The following is a 12,169-nucleotide window of genomic DNA, read 5'->3' as shown; positions in this document are numbered from 1 at the left end:
CCAAAATGTTCACAGTCAGATTTAGTGATCTGTCCTGCTTGTTTTACACAATTACCTGCTTGGGGTAGACCTAAGCTCTTCCTGTAATGAAGCCTTTCCCTATACAGAGGGTAATTGCCTCCTAGTCCTTTGCAAGGACCTTACAGCGAATAACTTTGCACCAAGTTTACTATATAAACAATTGATGTGTTTATACTGGTGATCACATCCCCCCCTTAGCCCCCATTCACACCTAGGCGTATTGTAATATGCGCGTCTGTCGCGCGACCGTCACGCGGTTTTTTTACCGCGATTCGCGGTAAAAAAGTTGCGCGGCCGTCGCGCGATTACAAAGGCTACTTGGCAGTATCCCAATGGAAAACGCCCTACAAAACGGCCCAAAGTAGTCCCGGGACCTTTTCAGGCGTGGGCCGTTTTGTAGCGCGTTCGGGACGGGCGGAAATACGGCAAGGTGGGAACGAGTCCATTGACTCCAATGCAATTTATATTTTTGAGCGTTTTGTAGAGCGTTCTTCGAGCGTAGAACGCGCTACAAAACGTTCAGGTGTGAACGAGGGGTTAAGTGCCCATTCACACTGGGCGTTTAATCGCGCAATTTCTGCCGCGATATCACGCAATTATTTTTAATGGAGCTGTTCTTTTGTACAGCTCCATGTCTCCTGTCGCGCGTCGCTTGTGCAGGATCCTTTTTCCCGCGTATGTCGCACGATTTTTCTATTTTTGCATAGGTCGCCGGGACGTCGCCCGAAAAGATGCGCTACCCCGCCGCGCGGAAATCCGTCAGTCCTCTACACCTACACCGCTAGCCATCTTTGAGCGCTCAGCGGTGACAGGGGAACTGTCAGACGGTTGTCATGGTCACGCTGCCTCCTGCTTCCTCCGAGCACGCCGCTTGCTGTCACCCGGGTGACGCGGTCACGTGGCGTCTGGCCGGGCTGCCTCTGATTGGTGCTATCGGGCACACGCGGGTGAATTGAAAAGCCCGGAGTGTATAGAGCTGAGCGATCCCAGCTAGAGGCGGAGATCCTCCGCCATGGATACAGTCCGGGAGCTCCGCTACAGCTGATCTCAATCACCGCACACAGCTGACAGCAATCAGCCGCTGTATATAGAGGGCGGGAGGGGAAGAGGTGGACAGTGCTGTGCTCACACGGTGTCCGGTGGAAAGCGTGCTGGTTTGTAACGGAGCGGCTCTGTAACCGGTGGAACATTTCTGCTCTTCTTTGCTGTGTAAGTCTCTAGGTGGATGGGTCGGTGGGGACTCATGAGTAGACCTAGTTGTCCCTGCTAGCCGTGCATGGAAGGTCACTGGAGGATGGTTCTGTTGGGTTTGAGCTGTTGGGCATCACCGTTCACTGGTTACCAGTCCTTCTTGTCAAGACTGACTCCTGCTCTGGATACATCTATTTATAGTTACAATAATTTGACTTGGTTTGAAGGTCTCTGACCAGTATGAATGGTCCTGGGTGATCTGTGTTGTCTTCAGCCTTCCTGTTAGTGCTAATATCTGATGCTGAGCTTTACCTATTGTACACCAGGAGGACAGGGCTGTCAATTTCCAATAGTGGGGTACTGCCAGCAACCTAGTACTGTGCCAGAGCAGGGGGCCCTGCATGTGTTGCCCAGTTCTGTTGTGGTCCCCCCAATCCACCTCACCTGCATTAAGTGTATGTCACTGGTGCACTGAGGGAACTGTACCCTCCAGGCTCTCAGCCAACAGTGCCACCAGCTTCCAATTGGGAGCAGCTATTGGTGATTGATGCTGGGTCTTTGTAAAAACAAGATGGCCAGGGGCTGATGTGAATCAGGACCAAGTCCTGTCCTTAGCTGCACCTGATGGTCTGGGGGTGATGCATCTGTGGGGGTGCTAGCTGGCAGATGCCTACAGTAAAGAGATGTGCATACTACTGACCCCCGCACCTTGTACTTTACATATGTCTGATCCCTGAATGCTATATGCTAGGTTTACATTTTCTCACTGCAATTTTGCCACACATGCTACCTAATTTCTCTGGTCTATGTGACTTGAGGTCAGGCAGGGGGTCCTGCCAGGTAGGCTGTATGGGGCCCCATGATTCTAATGGAGGCCTTGCATCAGGGTTGACACTTCCCAAGTAGCCAATGCTCTAACAACTACAGCAGGTGCCTCATTTTTGAGGCTTTGTCTAGTTTATCTCAGAGCTGGCTCAAAAGCAATCCTTGTTGGATTCTGGATTCCATATTGATTTGTTCTCCTGGTGTACATCAAGGAGCTTTGAATTGAAGGACCCTGGCTCATGTACACACATCCTAGGATCCATTTTACACAAGTTTACCAGCATCACTTTGGAGTGAGGATACCAGAGCATCTGGAGGGAGCCCACACAAGCATATGGAGAGCATGCAAACTCCATGCAGGTAGTGTCCTGGTCTTAGAATTACAAGAGTGGCAGACCTGAATGTTAATTTGAATGTTGTACAGAGTATTGGAAATTGGGGTGCTCATAGTACAGGGCTACCATCCAGTAGGTACCCAGCACAGTAAACGAGTGCCTGGGTGAATTGTAAGCCTAAATAGCTTTTATGGCCCACACAGGAAACAGCTAATGGCGAAACACACCCTCAGGCCCAATGAGTGGGTATGCCATATGTAAATAATTATAAAGTGAACATTGAAATGGGCTTTTAAAATAACATGCATCTGTATCATGAAGACAGGAGATCTAACTGGGGGCGGGGTTGCATGCATTCTGCTTGGCACAGACCTTTGGTGCATGCATTAAAGGTTTAATGTGATCTGCTCTGGTGGACATGCTGGGCTCAGCTAACTGACAAGTGAAAGTCTGCAACCTGGACTGCTTGATATTGTCATACTTTGCTGGGCATGGTTGTGGGCAGCTAGTGTGTGCTGAATTACAACTGGTATCTAACCTTAAGTGTTCTGTTGGCTCCTTTTACCTATTGCACTAGAAATTCTTATAGAATGCAAATCTGAGTAACTGTACACTAATGAACTCTTTATAACTCTCTCCCAGTTGCTTACATTTGAGAATGCATCGTACCACATCCAGTATCCAAGCTGTGGCAAATGCCGGCATTGGAGGTTGTGATGGATACCAAAACATTTCCCAGCAGAGGGTCCCAGCTAACCTCCTGCCGCAAAGGCAGACCAATAGAACTGTGCTTGGAGTGCTCAGTGAAAATGAACAGCGACACAGATATCTTGGCTTGGTAAGAATTTTGTTTTCTGAATTGTGTGCTATGTCTTGCATCGTATATATGTTGAATGTGTGAATGTTGCAAGTCTCCTGTCCGTCAATGCCATTTAGTGATAAGTGCAGGGAGCAGTATGAAGATTACACCTTTCACCTTGTATAAGTTAGTGGTGGCCTAGTGATGTGCTTGTATTAAGTGAGTGCTAGCTAAAAGCCCCAAGTGTATAAAGAATCATGGTGGCTTTGCTACAGCATGTATTCTAGTAGCATATGAAATGCAGTGCACTTTAATCATAAGCCTCTAGTTATTATGGTTAACTTTAGATATTGAAAATCTGATTTAGGGCTAGTTCACTTCAAGCGTGTTCCAGGAGCAGAGCAGTTAGACCGGATCAAAACTGCATCCAATGTATTCCAATGGTATTTTGGGCTCTAGTTCACACCGCAGCATTCAGTTCCAGAGTGTGTAAGAGACTGCAGCAAGCCCTATTTTACCTGCTCTGGAACACATGCAAACGCACTGAAAGCTCATTTTAAACTTTTCAAAAACGTTTTTTTTTTAAAACTGCCCTGAATGTGTCAAACGCAGCAAAACACACTGCACTGTGTGCAGAAACTCATGCAGATCTGGTCTGCATTTTGTGTGAACAAGCCCTTAAATATCATTGGCTAGACACTTGATATGCTGCTTTTAATGGTGGTGGTCTCCAATTACAGGGTGCTGCTTCTAAAAAGATTGTTCCTGGGATCGAGAATGTGTTCCACTTTCCTGGAAAGATGGTCCCCACAAACATTGCAACAGTGGTCCCCAAGCCATGCTTTGCCATTTATGTTGATGAGCCTGAAGAGGATCAGGAAATCAGTCAGTTTGAAGTGGAACTTCCCAGTCTGGAGGAGATGGATGCCAATGTTATAAAGCAGAAGTTCCACTTGCTGCTGGATGTCAGTGCAGGTATGTAACACTTGACTTTACTCTAGTGGCTCTAAATATTGAGTATATCCTGGAATGCTGACTGTCTTATCCCTAATGCAGCCTCTCCAATGATGGTGGATGCTTCTCTTCCATTGCAACAAGAGTCTGAAAATGCTGAAGAGATGGATCCTGATGCCATTGCAGTTTCTGAATACATTGAAGAGATACACCATTACCTTCGTGAGGCTGAAGTAAGATGGACTATTTGCCTTATTAAAGTGACATTAAACCCTCAGATTTTTTTAACATAAACCAATACTGGAATGTGTGCCTTACTGTAATCCATGGTTGTTTCCCTTCGCTGCTCTTTTTAAATCCTCCTGTCTTCTCATGCTTGGAGAACTTCCCTTTGCAGCTGAGTGCCTCTTCCTGTAGTGCTGGCTCAGGTTGCAAACCAACAGACACCATATATCCCTGTCAGAGACGAGGCAGTCTCCTGCAGTAGTTCTGCCCAGCATGAGAACAGACACAGATTTAAAAAGAGCAGCAAAGGGAAACAACCATGGATTACAGTAAGGCACACACTACAGTATTTTGTTAAAAAAATCTTGAGGGTTTAATGTCACTAAGTCCTAATTGTAGCCCTGTTTTAGAAGGCTGACTTCACTTAAGTTAGTTGCCTGGCTAAAACTAAATACTCTTGACACAGAACAAGCATAGGTGGTAGTCTCTAATACAGTATGATAGTCAGGACTTGTGCCTAAAGTATTGAATCTCTGGATCAGGAGCCAGGTATCTAATCGCCTCACAGGATTCAGATATGGCAGATTCTTGGTGTGGGCTTTAATGCATGGTAATCTACTTTCCCAGCTTATGACACTGGACTAATATGCAAACCAGGGCCTCTTAAAGCTGCATTTGGTGGTCATGCATGCTGTGCCAAGTTTAAAAGCTTAACTACATGCCATTCCATGCATGTGTTGGCACACGTCTTCAGTGACTTGTAATTGGCAAAAAGTTGCTGCAGTTTTAGATGTTCTGGGCTTATGAGTGTATATACAAATGCTAATCTGTCCAAGCGGGGTTAAACTGCCTGAAATTTGAAATGGTCATGCAGAAGATTCTAGTCTAGATCTAGAAAGAGTTGGTCACATATGCAGTAAGTCTTAAAATGTAGCACAGTTAAATCTATGAAATACCACCTGATTGCTGTGACTAGGTTACCCCAAAATGAGGTTCAATGTATGCCCCTTTTGCCATGGCATGTATTGCCAGCCATGCCCCACCCAGTCTTTCGACAGTGAGCCTCCTGCTGTGAGCCACTATCAACACAGCATGACTAGGCAGGGAGCATGGTTGGCTATACTTCTGCTGCTGTATGAGCTACAGGCAACTATGGCCAGACACAGCCCCTACCCAGTGTGGTGTTGGTACAGCAGATGCCTTGCTGTCAATCAACCCAGCATTGGTGGGTGGTGGGCTACAGATGCATGTAGCTTGCACAGCTGGCAGTGCAACATGCTCAGTCTGCCCACTATAGGTGCCCCTGTTATGAGGAAGAGCCCAAAGTGATGACTCGGTTGTGCAACCACAACCTAAAAGACTTATTGATTTGTAATAAAATGTGATTGGTTGCCAAATTTTGGCTTTCTCCATATGGCTTTGAGACCTGTTAACACTTCAGCAGGAGCTCTGTGGTGAGGGTTTCAAGACTAGCTTTTATAACCTGTAAATTTGATTCACTAGGTTAAATATAGACCCAAACCTTACTACATGAGGAAGCAACCAGACATCACATCAGCCATGCGGACGATCTTGGTTGATTGGCTTGTCGAAGTCAGAGAAGAGTACAAGCTCCGAAATGAGACTCTCCATCTTGCTGTGAATTTTCTTGACAGATTCTTGTCTAGTATGTCTGTACTAAGGGGAAAGCTGCAACTTGTAGGAACTGCGGCTATTCTACTGGCTTCGTAAGTATGCTACTGCAAGTAGTCTCATCATATTGGTAGACTGATTATTTGGTAACTGTAGTATATGTGTTCCATCCCACAAGGGGTACAGCAGTTGGTGAATAAAGGCTAAAATTGAATGACCACTGAATGCTTCTATTGCCCTTTAAAAGGCAGTTGTAAGAGCATGTTGGTAGCAATGTGCAAGCATTATAATTGCTCACGATGCCATCTGCATGTACACAGATGGCAACAGGTACCTAGAGAAATTTGGCCTACAGATGGGATGACCTTTTGTTCAGCAATGAGTTAGTTCCCAACATAATGGATATTACTAACATGCCTAATTTCAGCAACATGCAAACTAGATGGCAACAAGGAAATATTCTACAAAATTGATACTTCATAGATATTGCAAGTAAGGTAACGGTGCTCTCTACCTAGACACAGTAACCTCATACTATACTACCAGGTACATATTTTCAATGCTAACTGAACTCTTCATGTCAAGTAGTGCTAAATTCTGGTTTGGGTTACAATTTCAGATCAAGTATTTAATGTCTTTAGAACTAATCCAGGTGCTTGTGTTCTGTTGCAGCAAATATGAAGAGATCTATCCCCCTGATGTGGATGAGTTTGTGTACATAACTGATGATACCTACACAAAGAAACAACTTCTGCGAATGGAACACCTGTTGCTTAAAGTGCTGGCCTTTGACCTCACTGTCCCCACAATCAACCAGTTCCTGCTCCAGTACTTTCACAAACATACAATTGGCACAAAGGCTGAACATCTTGCAATGGTAAGTGGCAATGTAGTTTCTATTGGTCTTTTTGGAAAATAGATTAATTTCACCTAATGTTGCACACCAGTGGAGGTTTGGGAGTTACTGGTTTGATATATTGTAAGATGTCAGCACTTTCTAAACTTCATAGTTGCTGGGAGGGAACAATTTAATCATACTGGTAAGAGGAGCTGGTTCAACTTTTTAATATGCCTTTAAATGCTGTACTACTCCTGTTGCTTAACTACCTGCCAGAGGGTGGTTTCATTTCTCCATGGTAGCTGAAAAGTAGCCACCCACTGTGCTCACTTCCACTGAACTAGGAGGATGCTTCAAGTGTCCTCACGTCTCTGATTTCTGTGCATTCTCCCTCAAATACCTGCCACCCATGTTCTGACCAGTGTAGTGAAGGTGCACGTAAGCTCTAAGCAAGCAGCTGTGCACTTGTGTATTGGCAACTATGGACTGAAGGAAGTCTGAATTGACTCATGCACAGTGGGAACACTGTACACCATGTCTTATGGGATATGTAGTCTGTGAGCAGCGCACTTTTGGAGGACACAGGAAGTCACAAAATGATCAGCAGGAGCATGCCCAACACTTGACAAAGGTAAATTTTAAAATGGAAAAGAAAGTGGTATGTTAAGGGCTGGAAGGAGAGCACAAAGGACATTTGTATCAGTCTCGGCACAATTCTGGCTCTATTGCTTGTAGATATAGTACCATGAGTTAACTGACATGAAGGTTTGCCTCAGAACCTATTCATGTTAAATGGTAGATATTGTGCTTTAACTTTTTTTTTTTTTTGCTACTTTTTTAGTACATGTCGGAGCTGACACTACTTGAGGTGGACCCCTTCTTGAAGTATGTTCCCTCATTGACTGCTGCTGCAACCTATTGTTTGGCCAACTACACAATTAACAAAACTTTCTGGGTGAGTAGGCAATGGGTTGGGGTTGTAATGTTTCCTGCTTTGTTGCAGGTTGTTTAAGAGGTCAAGCCTTTGCATTCCACCTCTACACTTCCTTGGCAAACCTGCTTATGTGTAGCCTTCAGATGTAGACCGTATCCTGGATTACAATCACTGGATGGTCTATCTATTTACTGTACCTGTCTACTATACATTTGCTCTAGATGGGCTGATCTCAGTGCAGATTGGCTCCTGAATTGGGAAACATGTTTTTTTAAAAAATTTAGGGTACTTTTTTTGTTATATAGTAAAAAATAAAAACCCCAGTGGTGAATAAAAGCCACCAAAAGAAAGCTCTATCTGTCCCCAAAAAATGGTATGAAAATCGTTTCAGTAAAGCGTTGCATGACGGAATAAACATCAGTCAAAGTACGGCAGCGCTGAATACTGAAAAATGGCCTGGCCAGGAAGGGGGTGAAACACTATGGCCTTCAAGTGGTTAAAGGACATGTAAATGGTGTAACACTTTCTATTTTGGGCAAATGTAAAATGCTGAATATTGACTTAACTTCATGAGCTAGGTGATTGCTAGACAACATATATTCAGTTATGTGCCATAGCTCTATACCTATAGCAAAGGGGATCAGTTTGATTTCAGGCGGAGGCAAATATTTGGCTAATAAAGCCTTAGGGTTAATGTAAAATGTAATTTTTCCTGACAAGACTGCCATTCCTAGCAGTTGATCTGTAAAAATAAGTCAAGGCAACTGGACTTGCTGTATTCTTCTAGACCTAGTAGTATTAGGAGCTGGGAGTTTAGATTTTCTGCCTTAACCACCAAGCTTGACATCCAACTTGGAAGCAGTCAAATCTGCTACGAAGGCTCCCAACTTTTAGTTTGGTTCCTTTTGGGGTTGGCAGCTTTGAGCTTGGAATCGGTTAAAAAATGTATCAAATGCTTAAGTGTAACTACTAATCTTGGTGCTTTGTTTGGTATCAAGTTAAATTTTTGCCTGAAACTGCTTAAAACCCTAAAGCTTTGACTGTACTTAACATGCTGCATAACTAGTTACCACTTTACTTTTCTTAATACAGCCTAATACCCTTCAAGCATTCTCTGGTTACACCTTAAGTGACATTGCACCTTGTCTGGCTGATCTGCACAGGGCCTGCCATAATGCACCTCACCAACCACAACAAGCCATTCAGGAGAAGTACAAGGCTCCAAAGTAAGGCACTAGACCATTTAATACCCACCGGCTACTCTGAAGCAAATATTGGTGCTAACTCTCCATTTTGTCTTGTAGGTACATGCAAGTATCCCTTCTGGCAATCCCTGCAATGCTTCCTCTGTGACTATAGAACTTTCAATGGCTTGCACAGCACTTACCTCAAGACCAACAGTGTTGGTCTGGTTTTTTGTTTTTGTTTTAATGGACACTGCTGGCTAGGTGTCAATCTGACTTTTAACTTGTGAATTTTTACAACTCCATATTTAGAATCTTAACTATACAGCAGGAATAGTATACTATAGATGACTGGCCTATATTGAGCTGTCTGCCACCCAACTAGGGGAATCTTGTTGGGAGTAATGTGGGTGATACCCTTGCTGAACTAATCTTGGAGATGCTGGCTCCAGTGCTGATTTTCTTGGGGAGTCAGATGCAACAAGTGTATTAGGAATTGGCTACATGATGGCTCTAGGTCTGCTTACTAGTAGTAAATGAAGATTGATTCCCCACATGGCTTAGTGGCTGCCAACTTGTGTTGCTCAGACACTTTCCTCCTTTCTTAAGCGAGCAGAAATGGGTTAAACTTGATGTGGAAAGATGGTGGCTAGGGTAATATCCAAAGTGGAATTGGCACAAAGACTACAATTTAAACTGTCATCTGTCCTGATGTAAACTGGTTTTAATAAACTTTATTGGATGCAATTCAAGGCTTATGACTTAATTATATACCTCACATCACATTGGGTTTTTTAAAGATGTAAAACAATTTAACATTTTTCTATAAGCAGGACCTCTGACTATCCTACGTGGTCTGGTTCATATACGCTAAAATTTCATAATTGGTGGACCTTCTGGCATGGTTAATGTGGTGCTAGATGCTGCTTGCATTAGAAATGGACTTCATTAAAAAAAAAAACCTGACACCACCCTCCAGGACAATATGAACACCTAAATGGTCCCATTGTCCGTTAACTTGGGAAAACTCTCTCTAACATTTAATAACGCAGGGTTATTTTACTCTAGGATGAGGAGCAGTGAAAGCTGTCTACTTCTCTTCAGCAGCCAGTGCAGCATTGGCTGCTGCTACACTTAAAGATTTGCCAAAATCTATTCCCTTTGTTTTCAGCGTATGCATGAAAAAGTGCACATTTAGGCTCCATTCACACTGGGGCAGTTATCTGTGCGTATTCGGCTGTACGTATACGTGCGGACCTGCTCCACACAGAAAAAACTGCTTCAATGTGCATTGTTCAGACTATTGCGGTACGAAACCGTGCGGTCCCCAAAATAGTGCAAATGCGATAATCTGGCAGATTCCGCACATTCGCGCCTATATAATAGCTGCAAACGAGCGGAATCCGTGCAGTTGTTTCACGCATAGTGTTTGTGTCCTGTGTGGGAAATGCAAACGATATGTGAGAATGGAGCCTAACCAGACAAATTTGCACCATCAAAGCAACAATCTGCGCGTGTTCGCTGCCCTACACTGAAAGAAAAAACAAACACCTTGCACATCTAACTCTAATTCCTAAAGTATATGGACTTGCCAAACTAGAAAACAGTTTTGAAACTTGCACATGATTTTAGTCTCAAGCATAAATAAATTTACTAACCAAAGTGAAAATAGATGTATTCACACTGAACATGATCTACTTGTGTAGGTGTTCAAATTAAATGTCATGAACCTTCACCACTTTGCGTCTGCAGCAATTTCTTAATTTTTGCACACGTGTTAAAATCAGAATTTTTGGATAGAAAACAGCTTAACTACAGCACACCATTTGGTGTACAGCCGCCACTTAGAGGGACTTGGAAAGGAATAAGGCTAAACCCTGGTAACTGCCGAGGCAACGACATTGCCTCCTGGGAGTACAGCACCTAATATGCAGGAGGCCTTAGCTTCACAGCCTCCTCCCATGGTGGTTAATACTCACGCCTCCACATCCAACCTGAGCGTCAGCTCTCTCTATATACCCTGAGAGGGGATGGAGGGAGACATGCCTCTGCTTGCCCACTAATACCACTGTAATGTTTTTATGGATGGGGGGGGGCTTTATGGTTTCTTGCACCAGGCCCTGAGGTGGTTAGGCCCCATGGGGCTATTGGACCCCGTTTGTCACCTATGGACCCCCAAAGAGCTGTTGACCCGCAGATCATGTTTTACCAGCTTCAGAACTGTATTAAAAAAAATAAGCATTTTAAGAGACTACCTTTTAACACAATGTTTTAACTCTCAACCTAATCAGTGGTGGAGTGAAGTATACGGTGTAGAGCTCACCATATACTGCTTGAACTTTGCCTGAGCCTTGCTGCCTGGTCCAAATTTCAAGCTGTGTGTTGCACTTCCAATATTCTACTTTTGATAAAGGAGGCTGGCATTTAAAAAGTAGGCTAAACCAGTGACAGCAGCCAAGCAGCAGTGAGAAGGTCCAATGCATTGCAGCAGAGGAAGGCACAAAAAAGTTCTTAAGAGTCATACATGACGACAATATACTGTATGTAGAATCTCCCCAGAACTATGGTGTTTAGCATGATTGTGCAATGTTGAAATTTTCTGTGATCTGTCGATTCAAAATTGCATGGTCTGGGTACCTACATATGAACACATTTCTAAACCATACCAAAATAATCACAGGAAACACTCACCCACAAGATCTCTGCCCACAGACTTGGCAGTGGATTGAGTCTCCTCTTGGCTGCCCCTCCTGCCGGCCTTTGGGGATGCCAGAAGATACAGTATAAATGTAATTGCAACAATGTCAAACATGCATTGAAGTCCATAAATGTAGATGACTTGTCCTCTGGACCTGAAAAAGAAAGAAACCATACAATGTATGTACATGGGTCCTCCTTAAATTAGACAAAGTCTCTGAGAATTTCTGCATTGTAGACTTGGAACAGTTTTGGAAGATATCAGGTCACCTTTCTAAAAGTCCTTCATAGTTTATCTGTTGGGTCCAAGGAACTCCCCGACAAGTCTATCCCCCATTTGGCTTCCAGTTTGTGAAAAAAATGAATTTTTGCACAATGATCAGTGTGGAAGAATCAGAAGGGTTTCTTGGGCCATTCACTGCTAGCAGAATCCTGGGGGGTTGCTTGGGCTATCAATCATATTAGCTCGGATTTTGACAGACAAATCCGTAGCTGAGTTAGGTCAAGACTGTTGAAGAAATGTGAAATTAAACT

The 12,169-nt window shown here is 43.8% G+C and overlaps 1 protein-coding gene across 1 annotated transcript; it reads left to right on the top strand.

Annotated features, from left to right (window-relative positions):
- Positions 1–3,030: 3,030 nt before the first annotated feature.
- CCNA1 (cyclin A1) lies at positions 3,031–9,187 on the top strand. Its single transcript, XM_018553982.1, has 8 exons — positions 3,031–3,210; positions 3,912–4,146; positions 4,228–4,358; positions 5,854–6,077; positions 6,655–6,859; positions 7,662–7,775; positions 8,847–8,980; positions 9,059–9,187. Exons 1-8 carry the CDS (start codon positions 3,031–3,033, stop codon positions 9,105–9,107), a joined length of 1,272 nt encoding a protein of 423 aa, XP_018409484.1. The 3' UTR covers positions 9,108–9,187.
- The last annotated feature ends 2,982 nt before the right edge of the window (positions 9,188–12,169 follow it).

The sequence above is a fragment of the Nanorana parkeri genome, unplaced genomic scaffold (genome assembly GCF_000935625.1).
Source record: "Nanorana parkeri isolate BGI_ZX_2015 unplaced genomic scaffold, ASM93562v1 scaffold8, whole genome shotgun sequence".
Classification (NCBI taxonomy): domain Eukaryota; kingdom Metazoa; phylum Chordata; class Amphibia; order Anura; family Dicroglossidae; genus Nanorana; species Nanorana parkeri.
Note: the sequence above shows the minus strand (reverse complement) of the source record. Positions and strands in the feature narration are given on the sequence as shown.

Bases quoted from the DNA above. Each gene is read 5' to 3' on its own strand.
- CCNA1 (XM_018553982.1), top strand. From the start codon at position 3,031: ATGCATCGTACCACATCCAGTATCCAAGCTGTGGCAAATGCCGGCATT. The intron at 6,078-6,654 runs GTAAGTATGCTA...GTTCTGTTGCAG, and splicing joins GCGGCTATTCTACTGGCTTC to CAAATATGAAGAGATCTATC. The intron at 8,981-9,058 runs GTAAGGCACTAG...TTTGTCTTGTAG, and splicing joins GAGAAGTACAAGGCTCCAAA to GTACATGCAAGTATCCCTTC.